The sequence below is a fragment of the Nipponia nippon genome, unplaced genomic scaffold (assembly GCF_047370975.1).
Source record: "Nipponia nippon isolate SJK-2023a ecotype South Korea unplaced genomic scaffold, ASM4737097v1 scaffold_16, whole genome shotgun sequence".
NCBI classification, from domain to species: domain Eukaryota; kingdom Metazoa; phylum Chordata; class Aves; order Pelecaniformes; family Threskiornithidae; genus Nipponia; species Nipponia nippon.
This window is the reverse complement of record NW_028262332.1, coordinates 6,270,172-6,282,073: the sequence shown is the minus strand read 5'-3', so window position 1 is coordinate 6,282,073 and position 11,902 is coordinate 6,270,172. Positions and strand designations below refer to the sequence as shown.

General features: G+C 52.7%; 2 protein-coding genes across 19 annotated transcripts in view; one reads left to right on the top strand and one right to left on the bottom strand.

The window, feature by feature from the left end:
* The first annotated feature begins 286 nt into the window (after positions 1 to 286).
* DYNC2I2 (dynein 2 intermediate chain 2) lies at positions 287 to 8,429 on the top strand. 2 transcript variants are annotated; one of them, XM_087752603.1, is made up of 9 exons: positions 287 to 487; positions 1,233 to 1,487; positions 2,240 to 2,349; positions 4,091 to 4,248; positions 4,810 to 4,919; positions 5,678 to 5,845; positions 6,287 to 6,519; positions 7,312 to 7,469; positions 8,016 to 8,429. In XM_087752603.1, exons 1-9 carry the CDS (start codon positions 410 to 412, stop codon positions 8,252 to 8,254), a joined length of 1,509 nt encoding a protein of 502 aa, XP_087608729.1. In that variant the 5' UTR covers positions 287 to 409; the 3' UTR covers positions 8,255 to 8,429. The 2 variants fall into 2 exon arrangements, with proteins under 2 accessions (XP_087608729.1, XP_087608730.1); XM_087752604.1 differs by lacking the exons at positions 287 to 487; positions 1,233 to 1,487; positions 2,240 to 2,349 and adding an exon at positions 2,356 to 3,669.
* Positions 8,420 to 11,902, bottom strand: part of SPTAN1 (spectrin alpha, non-erythrocytic 1) — a 52,979-nt gene continuing 49,496 nt past the window's right edge. For all 17 annotated transcript variants that reach the window (XM_087752579.1, XM_087752580.1, XM_087752577.1 and 14 more), the window contains 6 exons: positions 11,749 to 11,803; positions 11,031 to 11,227; positions 10,582 to 10,635; positions 9,945 to 10,091; positions 9,459 to 9,606; positions 8,420 to 8,747 (listed from right to left, as the gene is read on the bottom strand). In XM_087752579.1, the coding sequence (XP_087608705.1) occupies positions 8,622 to 8,747; positions 9,459 to 9,606; positions 9,945 to 10,091; positions 10,582 to 10,635; positions 11,031 to 11,227; positions 11,749 to 11,803 (727 nt within the window). In that variant the 3' untranslated portion in view covers positions 8,420 to 8,621. The remainder of the gene's footprint in view (positions 8,748 to 9,458; positions 9,607 to 9,944; positions 10,092 to 10,581; positions 10,636 to 11,030; positions 11,228 to 11,748; positions 11,804 to 11,902) is intronic.

The window sequence follows — 11,902 nt, the reverse complement described above, 5'->3', positions numbered from 1 at the left end:
CCCCCCCCGCGCTCGGCTTTGTCGCCCCCCCCACCCCCCTCCGGCGCCATCTTAGCTCCTGGCAGCCCCTGCGCCCTCCCACTCGTGCCCCCCGGGGCCCAGCGCCGCTACGGCCGGGGCGGCCGAAGGGCAAGCAGAAGCCCCCGCCGGACCCACGGCAGTAACAAAGGTGCCGGGGCCAGCCCACAGCCCTCTCCCACACGGAGCCGCCGCCCGCCCAGCAGGGCACGGCCCCCCCCCCGCCCCGTGCCCTTCCCCAACATGGCACCCGCCCGGGTCAGTTTACCGCCCGCAGGCCGGCGGCCCCGTCGCTCGGGGTGACGTCATCCCGCAGCGCCGCACCCGTTTCCATGGGAACCCGCCGAGCGGGCGGTGGGAGCTCGTCGGGCCGCGACCCCCGCTCGCCGCCATGTTCGCGGACGGGACGGCGCCCGGCGCCGCCGTGGAGTCGCTGTGGAGGAGCGCCCGGAGCGCGCACTGCGAGGCGGTGAGAGACCCCGGGCGGCCTCGGCCTCCGCCTGGGCCTCGCCCCGCGCTTTTATACGGCCGGGAGGGGCCGGCCGGGCCGGGGGCGGCTGTCAGAGCCGCGGCCGCCTGCGCCTTCCCCGCTCCCCGGTCCTGCTGAAGGGGCGGCCGGGCCCCGGCTCGTCCCCCCCCGCCCGTCGGTGAACCCCCCGCAGGGCCCGCGGACCCAGCTGGGCCCGGGACCTTCCCGGCAGGGAGTTTGCATCCCGGCCGGTGCCGGCCCCCGGGGCAGGGCCGGTGAGCCCGAGGTGCCGGTGTCTGCCCCCGGGCAGCCTTTTACTGATTCAGGCCCTTTACACAAACTGGCAGAGACACGCGTGCACCTGCCACACAGCCGTAGTTTGAGAGCTGATAACGTGCGCTCGCCATCGCGTTCGGTGTTTGCTGTTCCCTCTGGAGGCTCGCTGCCTTTTTGCCATCTCTCGTCCTCCCCGCTCCGGGCTGTAGGGCACACGGCCTCCATCGACCGCCATTCGGGCGCCTCTGTCCCAGGTCAGATCAGGTGAAGGTCACAACCACATCACCGACACCCAGGCAGTTACAGAGGCACCCTGCCTTCAGCCCTGAGCCAGAGGTGCGCAAGTGTGCTTGAACGTCTCCGGGAGATGCCAAGAAGGGGAAGATGCTTTGAGTATTTTGTGCTGCACTGTTGTTTGTTTTTTTTTTTTCCCTGTTTGGATTATAGACTGTCTGTCTTCTTTTACTAGAAAAGCTGCCAGACTGGGAAAATTTCAACAGCAGAAACTGCAGTGCAGTCTCATACTAGCCGAGATGCCGGTGTGCAGACAGATCAAAGTAAAGATGCCGTCCAAGACTTCCAGCAAGAAGTCCAAGTAGATTACACTGGCCTTCTGTCATTCCTTCAGAGAGTGGAGGATGCTGTTATCAAAGAGCTAAATAAAAACTGGAAAAGCCGTGCCTTCGATGGCTTTGAAGTGAACTGGACAGATCAGAACGAAACAGTAAGTTGACAGAATTCAGATCCTTGTCGTTACCCAAGCAGAGCTGGTTGCAGTGGCTCTAACTCGTTAGTTCTGTGTCTTCCTGCTGTGATTGTTCTTTCCAGATTCTAATAATCAGAAATTATTAGGTGGTGTTTTCTCCAGCTTTCTGCCTTGCTTGCAGCCTGGCCTTGCTTGGTAAAACTGTTCTTGCTGCTAGCGACTGTCGCAGCAGCTTTGTGAGAGGGAAGCCTGCAGTTGGTGTAGGCTTACCTTCAGCTTCCCCTTTAGAGCATGCCGGCCTGGCAGTTGTCTGGGGGCAGCTGCGCTCAGTGAGTCGGCAGCTCTTCCTATTTACATCGTATTCGTTTAGCGTACAGTGCTCAAGAGTGGAAGCACTTTGTATCAGTCGGTACGTGTCGGTACAGTCGTTTTCAGACCATTGCTTGTGAAGCTTAGCGAGTGCCAGACTCATACCTGGGGGGCTGCCGTAAATCCTTACGGCACAGCCTTCCAGAGGCGTCGCGCAGCCCCTGGCGTGTGCAGTCTGAGAGAGGTCATTACGAAGCGACAGCTGGTTTGGTAGGGTCAGGCGCTTTGGGTTTTTTTTCCCCTACAGTAATTCAGCAGCTTTGTCACGTATATCTATGTGCTACTGGGACAGAGGGGACGCCTGCGCTGTAACCGTACGATCATATGCAGGAGCATGCACAGATCTCATTTCTCTGTGTTCAGAGATTATTGCTTCAGTGCTTGAATCTGATCTCTTCCAGGTGTTGTGTTTGCATACGTTGTCGTACCCCGAGGCTCAGGATCAAAACCTACAGGTTACCAGCCTCTCGTGGAATGCAACTGGAGCCGTCCTTGCATGTTCGTACGGCCGGTGAGTATCTGAGTGGATTGAGAGCACAGCTGAGGTTGATGTGACATCTCAGGCTGACCCGAGTTTTAGATGTGATTGCTTCCTCTGCAGTAATAAACTAGACATATATATATACACACACCTTACACAAGTTAAATAATTCATATTCAAAGAAACAAAATCTCAGGGGAGTCTTAAATTATGGCTTTTATTTCTTCTACCTTCCCCCCTGCCCCGAAAATGGATCCACGTACTCTTACTGATTTGTTTCTAGAGAGGTTCTGTTTGGAAAGCAAATGTAAAGAGCAGATGCACTTGCAAATATACGTGGGTGAGGTTTGGAAGGACGTGCTTATCTTTGTTGAAGATCACGTTGTTTTCATGTGGTCTCTTAGCGCCCCGGATGAACCTGGCACCCATTCACGCGTGCGCCTGATGCCGCAGACGTGTGCTAACAGACGTTTAAGAATTTCTGAATTGAGGGTTGGGCACAACTTTCATCTAACCCAGTGCACGTCCATAGCAGCCTCTCCTTTCGGTGCCCTTGTTCCTTTTTCCTTCCACTACTGCTTCCTTCGATTAAAAGCCCCAGCAAAAAGGGGATCCGTGAGTGAATGCATAGGGAAGAGTCGAACAGGGCAAACTTGTATGTTACTCGCCCCTTCTGCTCTCCCAGTCTACAGCTGTTTTCAGATTAGAATGTGGTTTCTGCGTCTGTGGTTTCCCTTGGCAGAATTCCCTTCCGCGAACTTACACAGTCTCTGTGAAGCTGTCTAAACTTTTAGCATCTACAGCAGCCTTTAATAAGGAGTTTCACAGATCAGCTACCCATTGGATGAAAAACTGCTCCTTTTATTTGATCATAGCTCTTCCAATAAAAGAATTAAGAGCATCAAACAAAGGCAGTAGAAGTCAGGCTCAAAATCATTGCTTCCTGTCCTGGCCACTGACTGTTCTCTGTCCTCCGTATCACCTCCTTGTAGCAAGACAGGACATCACCTTGGGCAGCGCGGTGCTGGTGACAGATACCCGTAACGCTTCGGTAAGCGTGCGATGAATGAAACACAAATAACAAAGAAAGCAGAGTGGCAGGTGTCTTTTAGCATCCCAGAGTAAGAATTCATGAGCCACTTGTGGCAAACAAGTATGAGGGGCATAGGGCTGGATGGAAATCTCTGGAGCTGGGGTGCGGGGCATGATTTCTGCAGGGTCGTCAACACCGTTTGGTGGTTGTGAAGAACGTTCTCTGTTCCCCTGGAGGCACCCGGACTTCAAATCGTGCTGCTTCTCTCAGGCCAAGCACGTTTCAGTCGTTTCAGCCCCCATCAATCGGTCCTCCAGGTAAGATATTTCCTCGCTGTGTGTTCTCAGACCCTGGATCTTTGAGGAACCGTGGCTTGCAACTCAGCCGGTTTGCAAATCAGCAGCTATTTGGTCGCCTTGGATTTTCATTCCCAAATACTCGCAGCAACTTTCTGTATGTCCCCTTTAGATTGTTCCCGTTAGTTGAACAGTAGTAGGTCTTGGAATAGTGAAGCCTATCTGAGATTTACTTGCAGGCACTTTGTTCTGTAAGTACAGACACGCGCTGTATCTATACCAGCCTGCAGAAAAGTTTCATCACCTCACGATCCCCTCACCTCAGTTTTACTTCAAGCCACAAAGCAGCACGTTTAAACGACGCGTCAGGCGTAGCAGAGCTCTGCTAGACTGGGATTCTCTGAGGAACAGCCAAGGCAAGATGGAGCTTTCTCTTCTTCAGGTTGGACAGTGGGGACTGGAGCACAGAAAAATCCTATGTCTGTACCTGGAATCTGGACAGAAGAGGGTTGAATCCACAGCGCCCTGACCTGGTGGTGGATGTTCCCAGTTCGGTCATGTGCCTGGCTTTCCACCCCTCCCAGCCGTCTCTGATAGCTGGTAGGTTGCTCTTGCCTTAGATCCTCTCTGAAACGTACCCTTATTTCCTTCAGCTTGGATCATTTTTTTTCTCTCCGTTCAGCCTAAGATTTCTTGCAGAAGTAACGGTGTTGCAGCTCCTCAAACTGAGGAACTAATGCTCACCAACATCGATAAGTGCAGGCGCTTCTGGACTGGGAACTGGGACTTGCTCTTTCAGTGACATCTGCCTTCATAGCATCTCCTCAGAGAGAGGATGGAAGGAAAGTCAGCCCTGGGTGTAAGTGGGAAGAGTGCACTTATTTCGGTAGAGCTATGGTCTCTTACGCCAGAGCTGACTGTGCCCTGTATGTAGCTGCCAGTCCTCCGAAGCTGGTGGGACCGTTCCCACCAGAGCTTCGTTTGTGCATCTGTCCCCTTTCTGCTGCGGACTTGCCCTTCCCAGAACTCTGCTCATACTCACTGCCAATAAGAAAAGTTATCCCCGTTCCGTTGTAACAATGGCGCACGCTGCCCCTCGCGTTACTTGTGTCTATGCGCCGTTAGCCCTGGGATGTTTTATTGGTGTCTCTGTCCTTTCAGGCGGCCTGTTCAGTGGGGAGCTGGTGGTGTGGGATACCAGCAGAAGAGAAGACCCCGTGATCTGGAGGACGGGGATGACAGATGACACTCACACTGATCCAGTCTATCAGGTAACAGAGAACAGCTACAGTAGATGCAGCGGGGGGAGGCGAGAGCTGCCGTCGCTCCGTTTCATACTTCCAGTTTGCATTCACCTTACTGGTGCTTTACCTGCAGCTCTCAGCCAGGCTGCTGCGTCCAGCGGTTACGTTCTCTTTTGGTTGGCTGAGCTTCCCCAGCTCTGGCTACTGAATGGGCGTGTGCTGGACTGGACGCTTGCAAGTAAAAATAACTTCTCTCTGCTCAGGATAAACGAAGAGTAGGCCTGTTCCCATGCTGTAACTGGTTTTTGATGCAGATGCAGCCAACAATACTTGTAGCGGTTTAAAAATGTGAGCAGCAAAGCATCACTGATCCTTAGTTGGAAGCTTAAAGCTACACGAAGGGTCACAACTTGTCACGCAGTCTGGCTTCCTAGTGGTTTTTGTCCTTCTGGGGTACTGTGGCTCTGGGCGATCTGTGTACTTTCTCATCTGAAAGTCAGGAAAATGCTGCTCTTCATAGCTAAAAGTGCTATAAATAAGTGATCTTAAAAAGCGTCAAAAGCAATGGCAGGTGACCCACCGGAACTGCAAACTGACTTCAGCCCCGAACACCTAAAGGCGTTCCTGTGTGCCGGCTCCCAGCAGCAGCGGGTTCGGTACCCGGATCGCTGGCTGCCGCCTGGCTCCGCTCCCGTCTCGGGGGGGCCAGGGGACCGCAGGCTGCCGAGCGCGGGCTGGGCAGTGGGGATGGGCCCCTCACCACGAGCTCATGGCCTTCGGAACAGGTTAACTGGTTACCCGAGGCCAAGCACAGAAACCACGCCCGGCTGTTGAGCGCGTCGACGGATGGAAAGATCCTGGTGTGGCGGGAGGAGCGAGACGGTCGGCTGGCCTTGGCCGAAGGATTTGCCATGGTGGCGCAGCAGATCCCTCGCAGCTCTCGGCTGAAGAAGGTGAGTTCAGCGGTTCGGAGAGGGCTGATTTGACAAAACCACTCTTAACGCTGGAGCCCACGTGGCAGAGCTCGCCTTCGCGTGAGAAGGGCCAGGAAAAGCCCCTTCTGAACATACGTGCTAACCCTTGATCCCATCTCCTTTCCCATAGTGAAATCGCTCCTTGGAAGAGTGGCAACAACTGAGGTTTTGCCATGCTCTGAGGAGAAGCTGCTGGGGTGGAAAAGCGAACTTGCTTTTAAAATAATATGAATTCAGGTGAATCCCCTCGTAGGAGGATGCTGCAGTGGTTAAGGGCTGAGCAGTGCTACAGCATCATTGCTGGTGCAAGCTGTGCAGCGAACAGTGGGTCCCTGGCAGGCTGGTCCGTGCTGCTCTAACCGTGGGCGCGTTTCACCGGAGCCCCAGCTCCCGCAACAGCTTTGTCTCTTTTTCTCCCAGTTGGCCTGGGGAGAGGTGGCCGTGGGCGTGACCTCGCTCTCTTTTTCGCACTTTGATCCCCGCGTGTTCGTTGTCGGTGCGGAAGGCGGCTATTCCCTGAAGTGCTCCACTGCAGCAGAGACGCTGGCTCTCCAGCGCACAGCCAGTTCTGTTCCCCTCAGGGCGCCGGCGGAGCTCGCCTTCTCCCCGCACGGCGGGCCAGTGTACTCCGTCAGCTGCTCGCCCTTCCACAGGCAAGTGCCGGGAATGCTGGACACGAATGACTGCCTGGCTCTCCACGTGCATTTTTCAAATAGCCCCCGGGGGGGTTGTGTGTGCGTACAAGTTCCAAAAGCGGGGCACCTGGCAGCGGGAACTTGATCAAGTAACTTCCCGGCGTAGGAGAAACGACATCCCTTGGCTCGGGTGAAGCTGCCCACGTGAGTGTGCTGCATGTGGGCGCAACACGAGTAACGCTCAGGCCGGCACAGAACATTGGCACCTTCCATAGATCATCTTAATATTAAAGAGCAATTTAAAGACGGGGGAGGAGCTGAAAAAGTCATTTATTTATCAGTGCTGAAGTGATCTGCCCCTCAGAAATCTTATCAGTAGCTGCCCGAATTTACATCAGCAGCTGACATCTCCGCCCGCGTTTACCGACCGTCCACGGGAGAGGCCCCAAGCCCCGTCTCTATGAAACGTGCTGACAGCCCAGGTTCGCACTGAGTTTGCGTGAGAGCACCACGACTCGAACAATGCCTGGCTGTAGCTCAGCAGCTCTCAGGCATCTCTGGCCCACAACCCACCATCAGCGCTCAGCGGACAGCACGAGCCCTCATTAACCTTAATTAAGGGCGGTAACGAAGCTGCGTCTCTACAGACCCCAGCCCCGGGTACAGCTCGGAAATCGCTGCTTTAGGAAACACATTCAGACCTTTGCAAAGCAGTAACAGCGTCCAAGATTGTGCTCCTTGACTGATTTTTGTTCTGTATCTTCAGAAATAAAGCCAAAAAAGTTGTTTCTTGCTGCTTCCCTCCCCCAGGAACCTCTTCCTGAGCTGCGGGACTGACGGACAAGTTCACTTGCACTCCATGTTGCAGCCACAACCCCTCATTTCTCTTCAGTTATCACAGAAATACCTCTTCTGCGTCCGCTGGTCTCCGGTTCGACCGCTGGTCTTTGCGGCTGCGTCTGGGGAAGGTAGGTGACTGCAGGTGCCTGTTCTCAGACATAAAATTAAGGTTGTGCTGGGTATTAATTAGTACAAGTCACTTGTACTGATGAGCATTTCCCACGAGCAGAGAGCGATGACCGCTGTTTGTACTCTGCCGTTGGTATCACAGAATCGTTTCTAACTCTAGCAAGATGACTTCAGTCAGTTATTTTTCGCTATGACACGGCAAGATGACTGTGGCTAAAACTTCCAGCTTCTTTGTTTCCGACATTTACTACTTAGAGCTAATGGTTTAAAACAAGAACTTTTTCCTTAGAACATTACCCAAACATTTTTGAGTTAAGGCATGCAGATTTCACAGGATTTGGCAAGCTGGTTTCAGGTCCCTGACAGCAGAATCGATCACGACTGTCTGGCAGTGATGTCAGCTGTCACAGCCTAGACACCGTCAGAGGGAAGGGGAGACAGGTTAGAAGAACAACTCTGGGAGTTCCAGACGGAGCAGATACTCATCTGCTGTTCAATACAAAGTCCGTTGCCGTAAAGCTGCAATAAATGTTTCTGCTTTACAGGAGACGTGCACCTCTTTGACTTTGAGAAGAGCTCGCGGAAGCCTGCCGTTTCCTTGAAGCAGGCGGCGGGCGAACGCCCCGTGTACTGTTTAGAGTTCAACATCAAGCAAACTCAGCTCTTGGCAGCCGGGGATGCTACCGGTACAGTCAAAGTCTGGCAGCTGAGTTCTGACTTCACTGAGCAGGGACCCAGGGAAATGAATCGTCTGGAGCAGCTGGCGAGCGAGATGACGGACTAAGGCAGCAACGCAAGCCGCTGCGGGAAGCGTCTTCCTACTCTGACTGGAGGGAAAGCTGCCCACTCACCTCTTCCGCAGCGCTGGCCGTAAAAGGCGCGACCACGGCAGCTGGAGTTTCATCCACGTACCAGTTACATTTGCGTTTAGCCATTAAACACAAGATGATGTGGTTCGACCAGTAACTTTTATTGAAGCACACTGCAATATGTTTGTTTTCCCTAAGAGTTTTAAGCTAAGCAGTTTAAGGTTACATCATAAAGTAACACTGAGTATTGTAGAGCACAAAGAGAGAGAGAGAGACACATGCAGAGCTACAGTCAGCAAACGGGGGCATGTTCTTTGCACCTTTCGGTACTAGTGTTTTAGATCAATTCACAAAGAGTGAACGTGTAAATTCTATGTAGTCGTAGGCAGCAGGAAGTTCTCTGCCCTTGCCGTCCATGTAGGGCTTCATGTGAGAGATGCAGTAATCGGCTTGTTCCCGGGTCAGGTTCTGAAAGACAAAGACAGCGCGGAGGTGGAGAGGGGCGCTCCGAGGCTGCGGATGGGGAATTTACGAGCAGCCCTCCCGCTCCCAGGGGCGCGCAGCTCGGAGTGGAAGCGGGAGCAGCAAACTACGCCTGGCATGGAAACGCTCTGGCTGCTCGCACTGTTTGGTTCAGGGTTGGAAGCTCTGACCTGAGTCTTCCCACCACAGAGAAGACCGAACGGGTAACTGACAGGAGGAAGCAGCGCAACCTCTTTATTTCTCTGCCAGCTGGTGGGATTCAGACAGGAAAAACTTGCTGTCTTGGCAGGGCCGTGAGAGGGAGGAGACGTTCATACTGCCTAAGCTGAGGGTGAAGTTTCTCCTTTGAATCGCTGTCTGGAGAAACACCTCCCTCTCGTCTCCCAGACGATTAAAGGAAGGCAGGAGTTTCTGAGGACAGACCCAGTGACCGCACCCCCTTCCCAGGCCTCTGAGTAGCTCCTGTCCTACTGAACCTGTGTAGTTCTTTGGCAGTTAAGGCTTTTCCTCTTCCTCTATGGAGCCAAGACAGCAAGTGGGCAGGGCTGTTAGCGTTGTTTCTGTTACCTCTGCAGTTCAGCGCTGCCTGAGCTACAGCGACGCGAGCTTCCAAGCAGCCAGTGCCGGTCTTCGCTAACAGCCTCTAACCAAAAAGCCCCCGCCTGTCCCTCCCCGGCGGCCACAACCAGGACTCACTTGGTAGAGCTCCTCCTTGGTCACGTAGGGCTTCCCCTCTGAGCTGAGGGCGCGGAAAGCGCTCTCGATCTCCTCGCTGGATTTCACATTCTCCGTTTCCCTGCTGATCATGAACGCCATGTACTCCTGCAGCGAGACGTGTCCATCCCTGCCGGGGAAACACAGCGTGTGAGCACTGCCATCCACTGACACCCCGAGCACAGCGCTTCCGTACCCTCCCGAGAGGGGCTTTATCTTTTCTGGGAGGAGCAAAAGTCTTAACGCAGGACTGTCAACACCAGATCGTTTCCTAAAGCGCATTTCTTCTTTGCAAATGTCAGTCTTACCGTCGTAAAGACTCTTTTACATGAATTGTTGTGAAAACCACCATAGCCTCTCCACAACAGAAGTAAGCACAGCCCTCAGCCTGCGAGAGACCTTCCAGCCAACTCCCCGAAGGACACCGATTCAACATTTTGCAATATAAACAGGACCAAACCCACGTACCTGTTGGGATCTACAGTGTCAAGAATAGACTCAAACTCTGGGTCTGGCTCTCCTTCCTCAACCATAGGCAGGTCGTAGCCGAGAGAGCGCAAGCAAGACTTGAACTCCTGGTGATTAAGTCGTCCAGATTTGTCCTTGTCAAAGTGCCTAAAAACATAAAAACAAAGCCCACATTTTTAAGTGTCAGTTGTTGAGTACTGAAAGCTATAAAGTGGGCTGAAAACTAGAACAAATTATAACTAGCCCGCTATTCTGGACAAATGAGCCTGAATCAATAAATAGTTGTGTCTAACATACATAAAAAGTAAGCACAAATTCTTTACTTTGCTTAAAAAGCATCCAAAAAATGGCTATATTCCAGCTGGACTTCACTGGCACTCCCCGTTCCTAAACCACTGCGCCCACAAGCGAGCGTGCCCAGGAGAGGCTCTGGCGCGGCCGTGGCTGCCCCCGGCCAGCAGCGGGCGTCTCCGGAGGCTCTTGCCATCTGGCAGAGATCGGAGCAGCTCGGCACAAAACTGGGCAGACAATAAAGGAGCTACAAACAGATTGGTCAGCGAATGCTGCGAACAGGAGCCACCCACATGCCAGAAATATCTCACAAGCATTCCTCCGGCACGCTTTCCCCGCGACTCACTTGAACATCATGCTGAACTCCTTCAGAGCCTCCTCGGTGACTCCAGTCGTGTTTCTGAAAAGGAAGAAGCAAAGCTCGTGAACAGTTCCTAAACTGCAGAACTCTGCTGGAGTCCATCTGCCCCAAGCCAGCATCTGCATCAGAAGGTGGGGACAAACGAGCAAACAACACATCGCATCACCACAGCTCAACAGAATAAATCGATTCCTCTAAGATCTCGTCACTGCTAACGGCTAACAGGAGCTATTTCCAAAACTGCTAACTTCATCCTTCTGAGGAGAGCCGGGGGCGGGGGGGATTTACAAGCTCACTACACCCATTAGTCAGAGCACAGGAGAGCCATTAGCACGGATCACGCAAGGTTTGTTTTTCAGACACAGGCAGATGTCTCCTCTCCTTTATCCCCCCAAGTTAGACACGCTTTACACCGCACGTGGGGTAGGCCATACCGAGCTTGAATCTGCTGTTCCAGATTGTGCTGCATTCTCATCCCCAGCTGGTCAAGCTGGTCCCACTGCTGTGCCAGCCCCACGGTGCTATGTTCTGTGTATTTGTTGTCCAGGATAAGTGCCTCTTCCATGGCTGCTCCAAGATCCTCAATCTTCTTCAGCTGGCTCCTCATAGCTCGGATCTCCTGGTGCTTGCGCTGTTAGGAGGGAGTGGAGAGGAGAAAAATCAAGAAGCACAAAAAAACCCCTTAGAAAGTTATAACACAGGCTGGCAGGGGAGGAAGGGTTATACTCTTCTTTTTCTGCTGGGATTATATATACCTGTACTGGGATTTGTAAAATAGTATTCAAAATGTTCTTTATGCACACTACTGGAAACCAACAAGTCTTGCAAACCAGTTCTTGAGGCAGAAAAACCCCTCTTATTAGGAAACGGGCTGAAAATGCTGTATCCTCTCTGCCCTACCCCGCTCATTTAGAAAAAAAGAACAAAAAGGAAAACTACATTTAACTACATTAAACATTACATGTTTAATGGCTTGTGATGTGAGTAGACATCAGATATGCAAACAGATAATCCCAAGGGTCTCTTCAGTACTCAAAATGTGTAAAATCAATTCAGATTTTACCATATAATTACATGCATTTCCATTCCCACCCTGTGTTCCCCAGTCATCGGTTGGGAAAGGTGTTTTAGCAATAGGTGAGCATTGCTTACTTTAGTAGCTTCCAACTGCGATTCCAGTGTTCCCGATTCCTCCACCATGCAAGACCTAAACACAGAATCACAGTGAGACAGAGCACTTATCCCATAAAAAATGGCAGGTGGGGCTTGAAATTAACAGTCCTTCCTTGAAATTAAAAATCCTTAC

What these genes read in the sequence shown, in the direction of transcription:
- DYNC2I2 (XM_087752603.1), top strand. Translation starts at nt 410, where the DNA reads ATGTTCGCGGACGGGACGGCGCCCGGCGCCGCCGTGGAGTCGCTGTGG. An exon ending in GCAGCTCTCGGCTGAAGAAG is followed by an intron (nt 5,846 to 6,286) that starts GTGAGTTCAGCG and finishes TTTTTCTCCCAG; the next exon opens with TTGGCCTGGGGAGAGGTGGC. An exon ending in AGCTGCTCGCCCTTCCACAG is followed by an intron (nt 6,520 to 7,311) that starts GCAAGTGCCGGG and finishes TCCCTCCCCCAG; the next exon opens with GAACCTCTTCCTGAGCTGCG.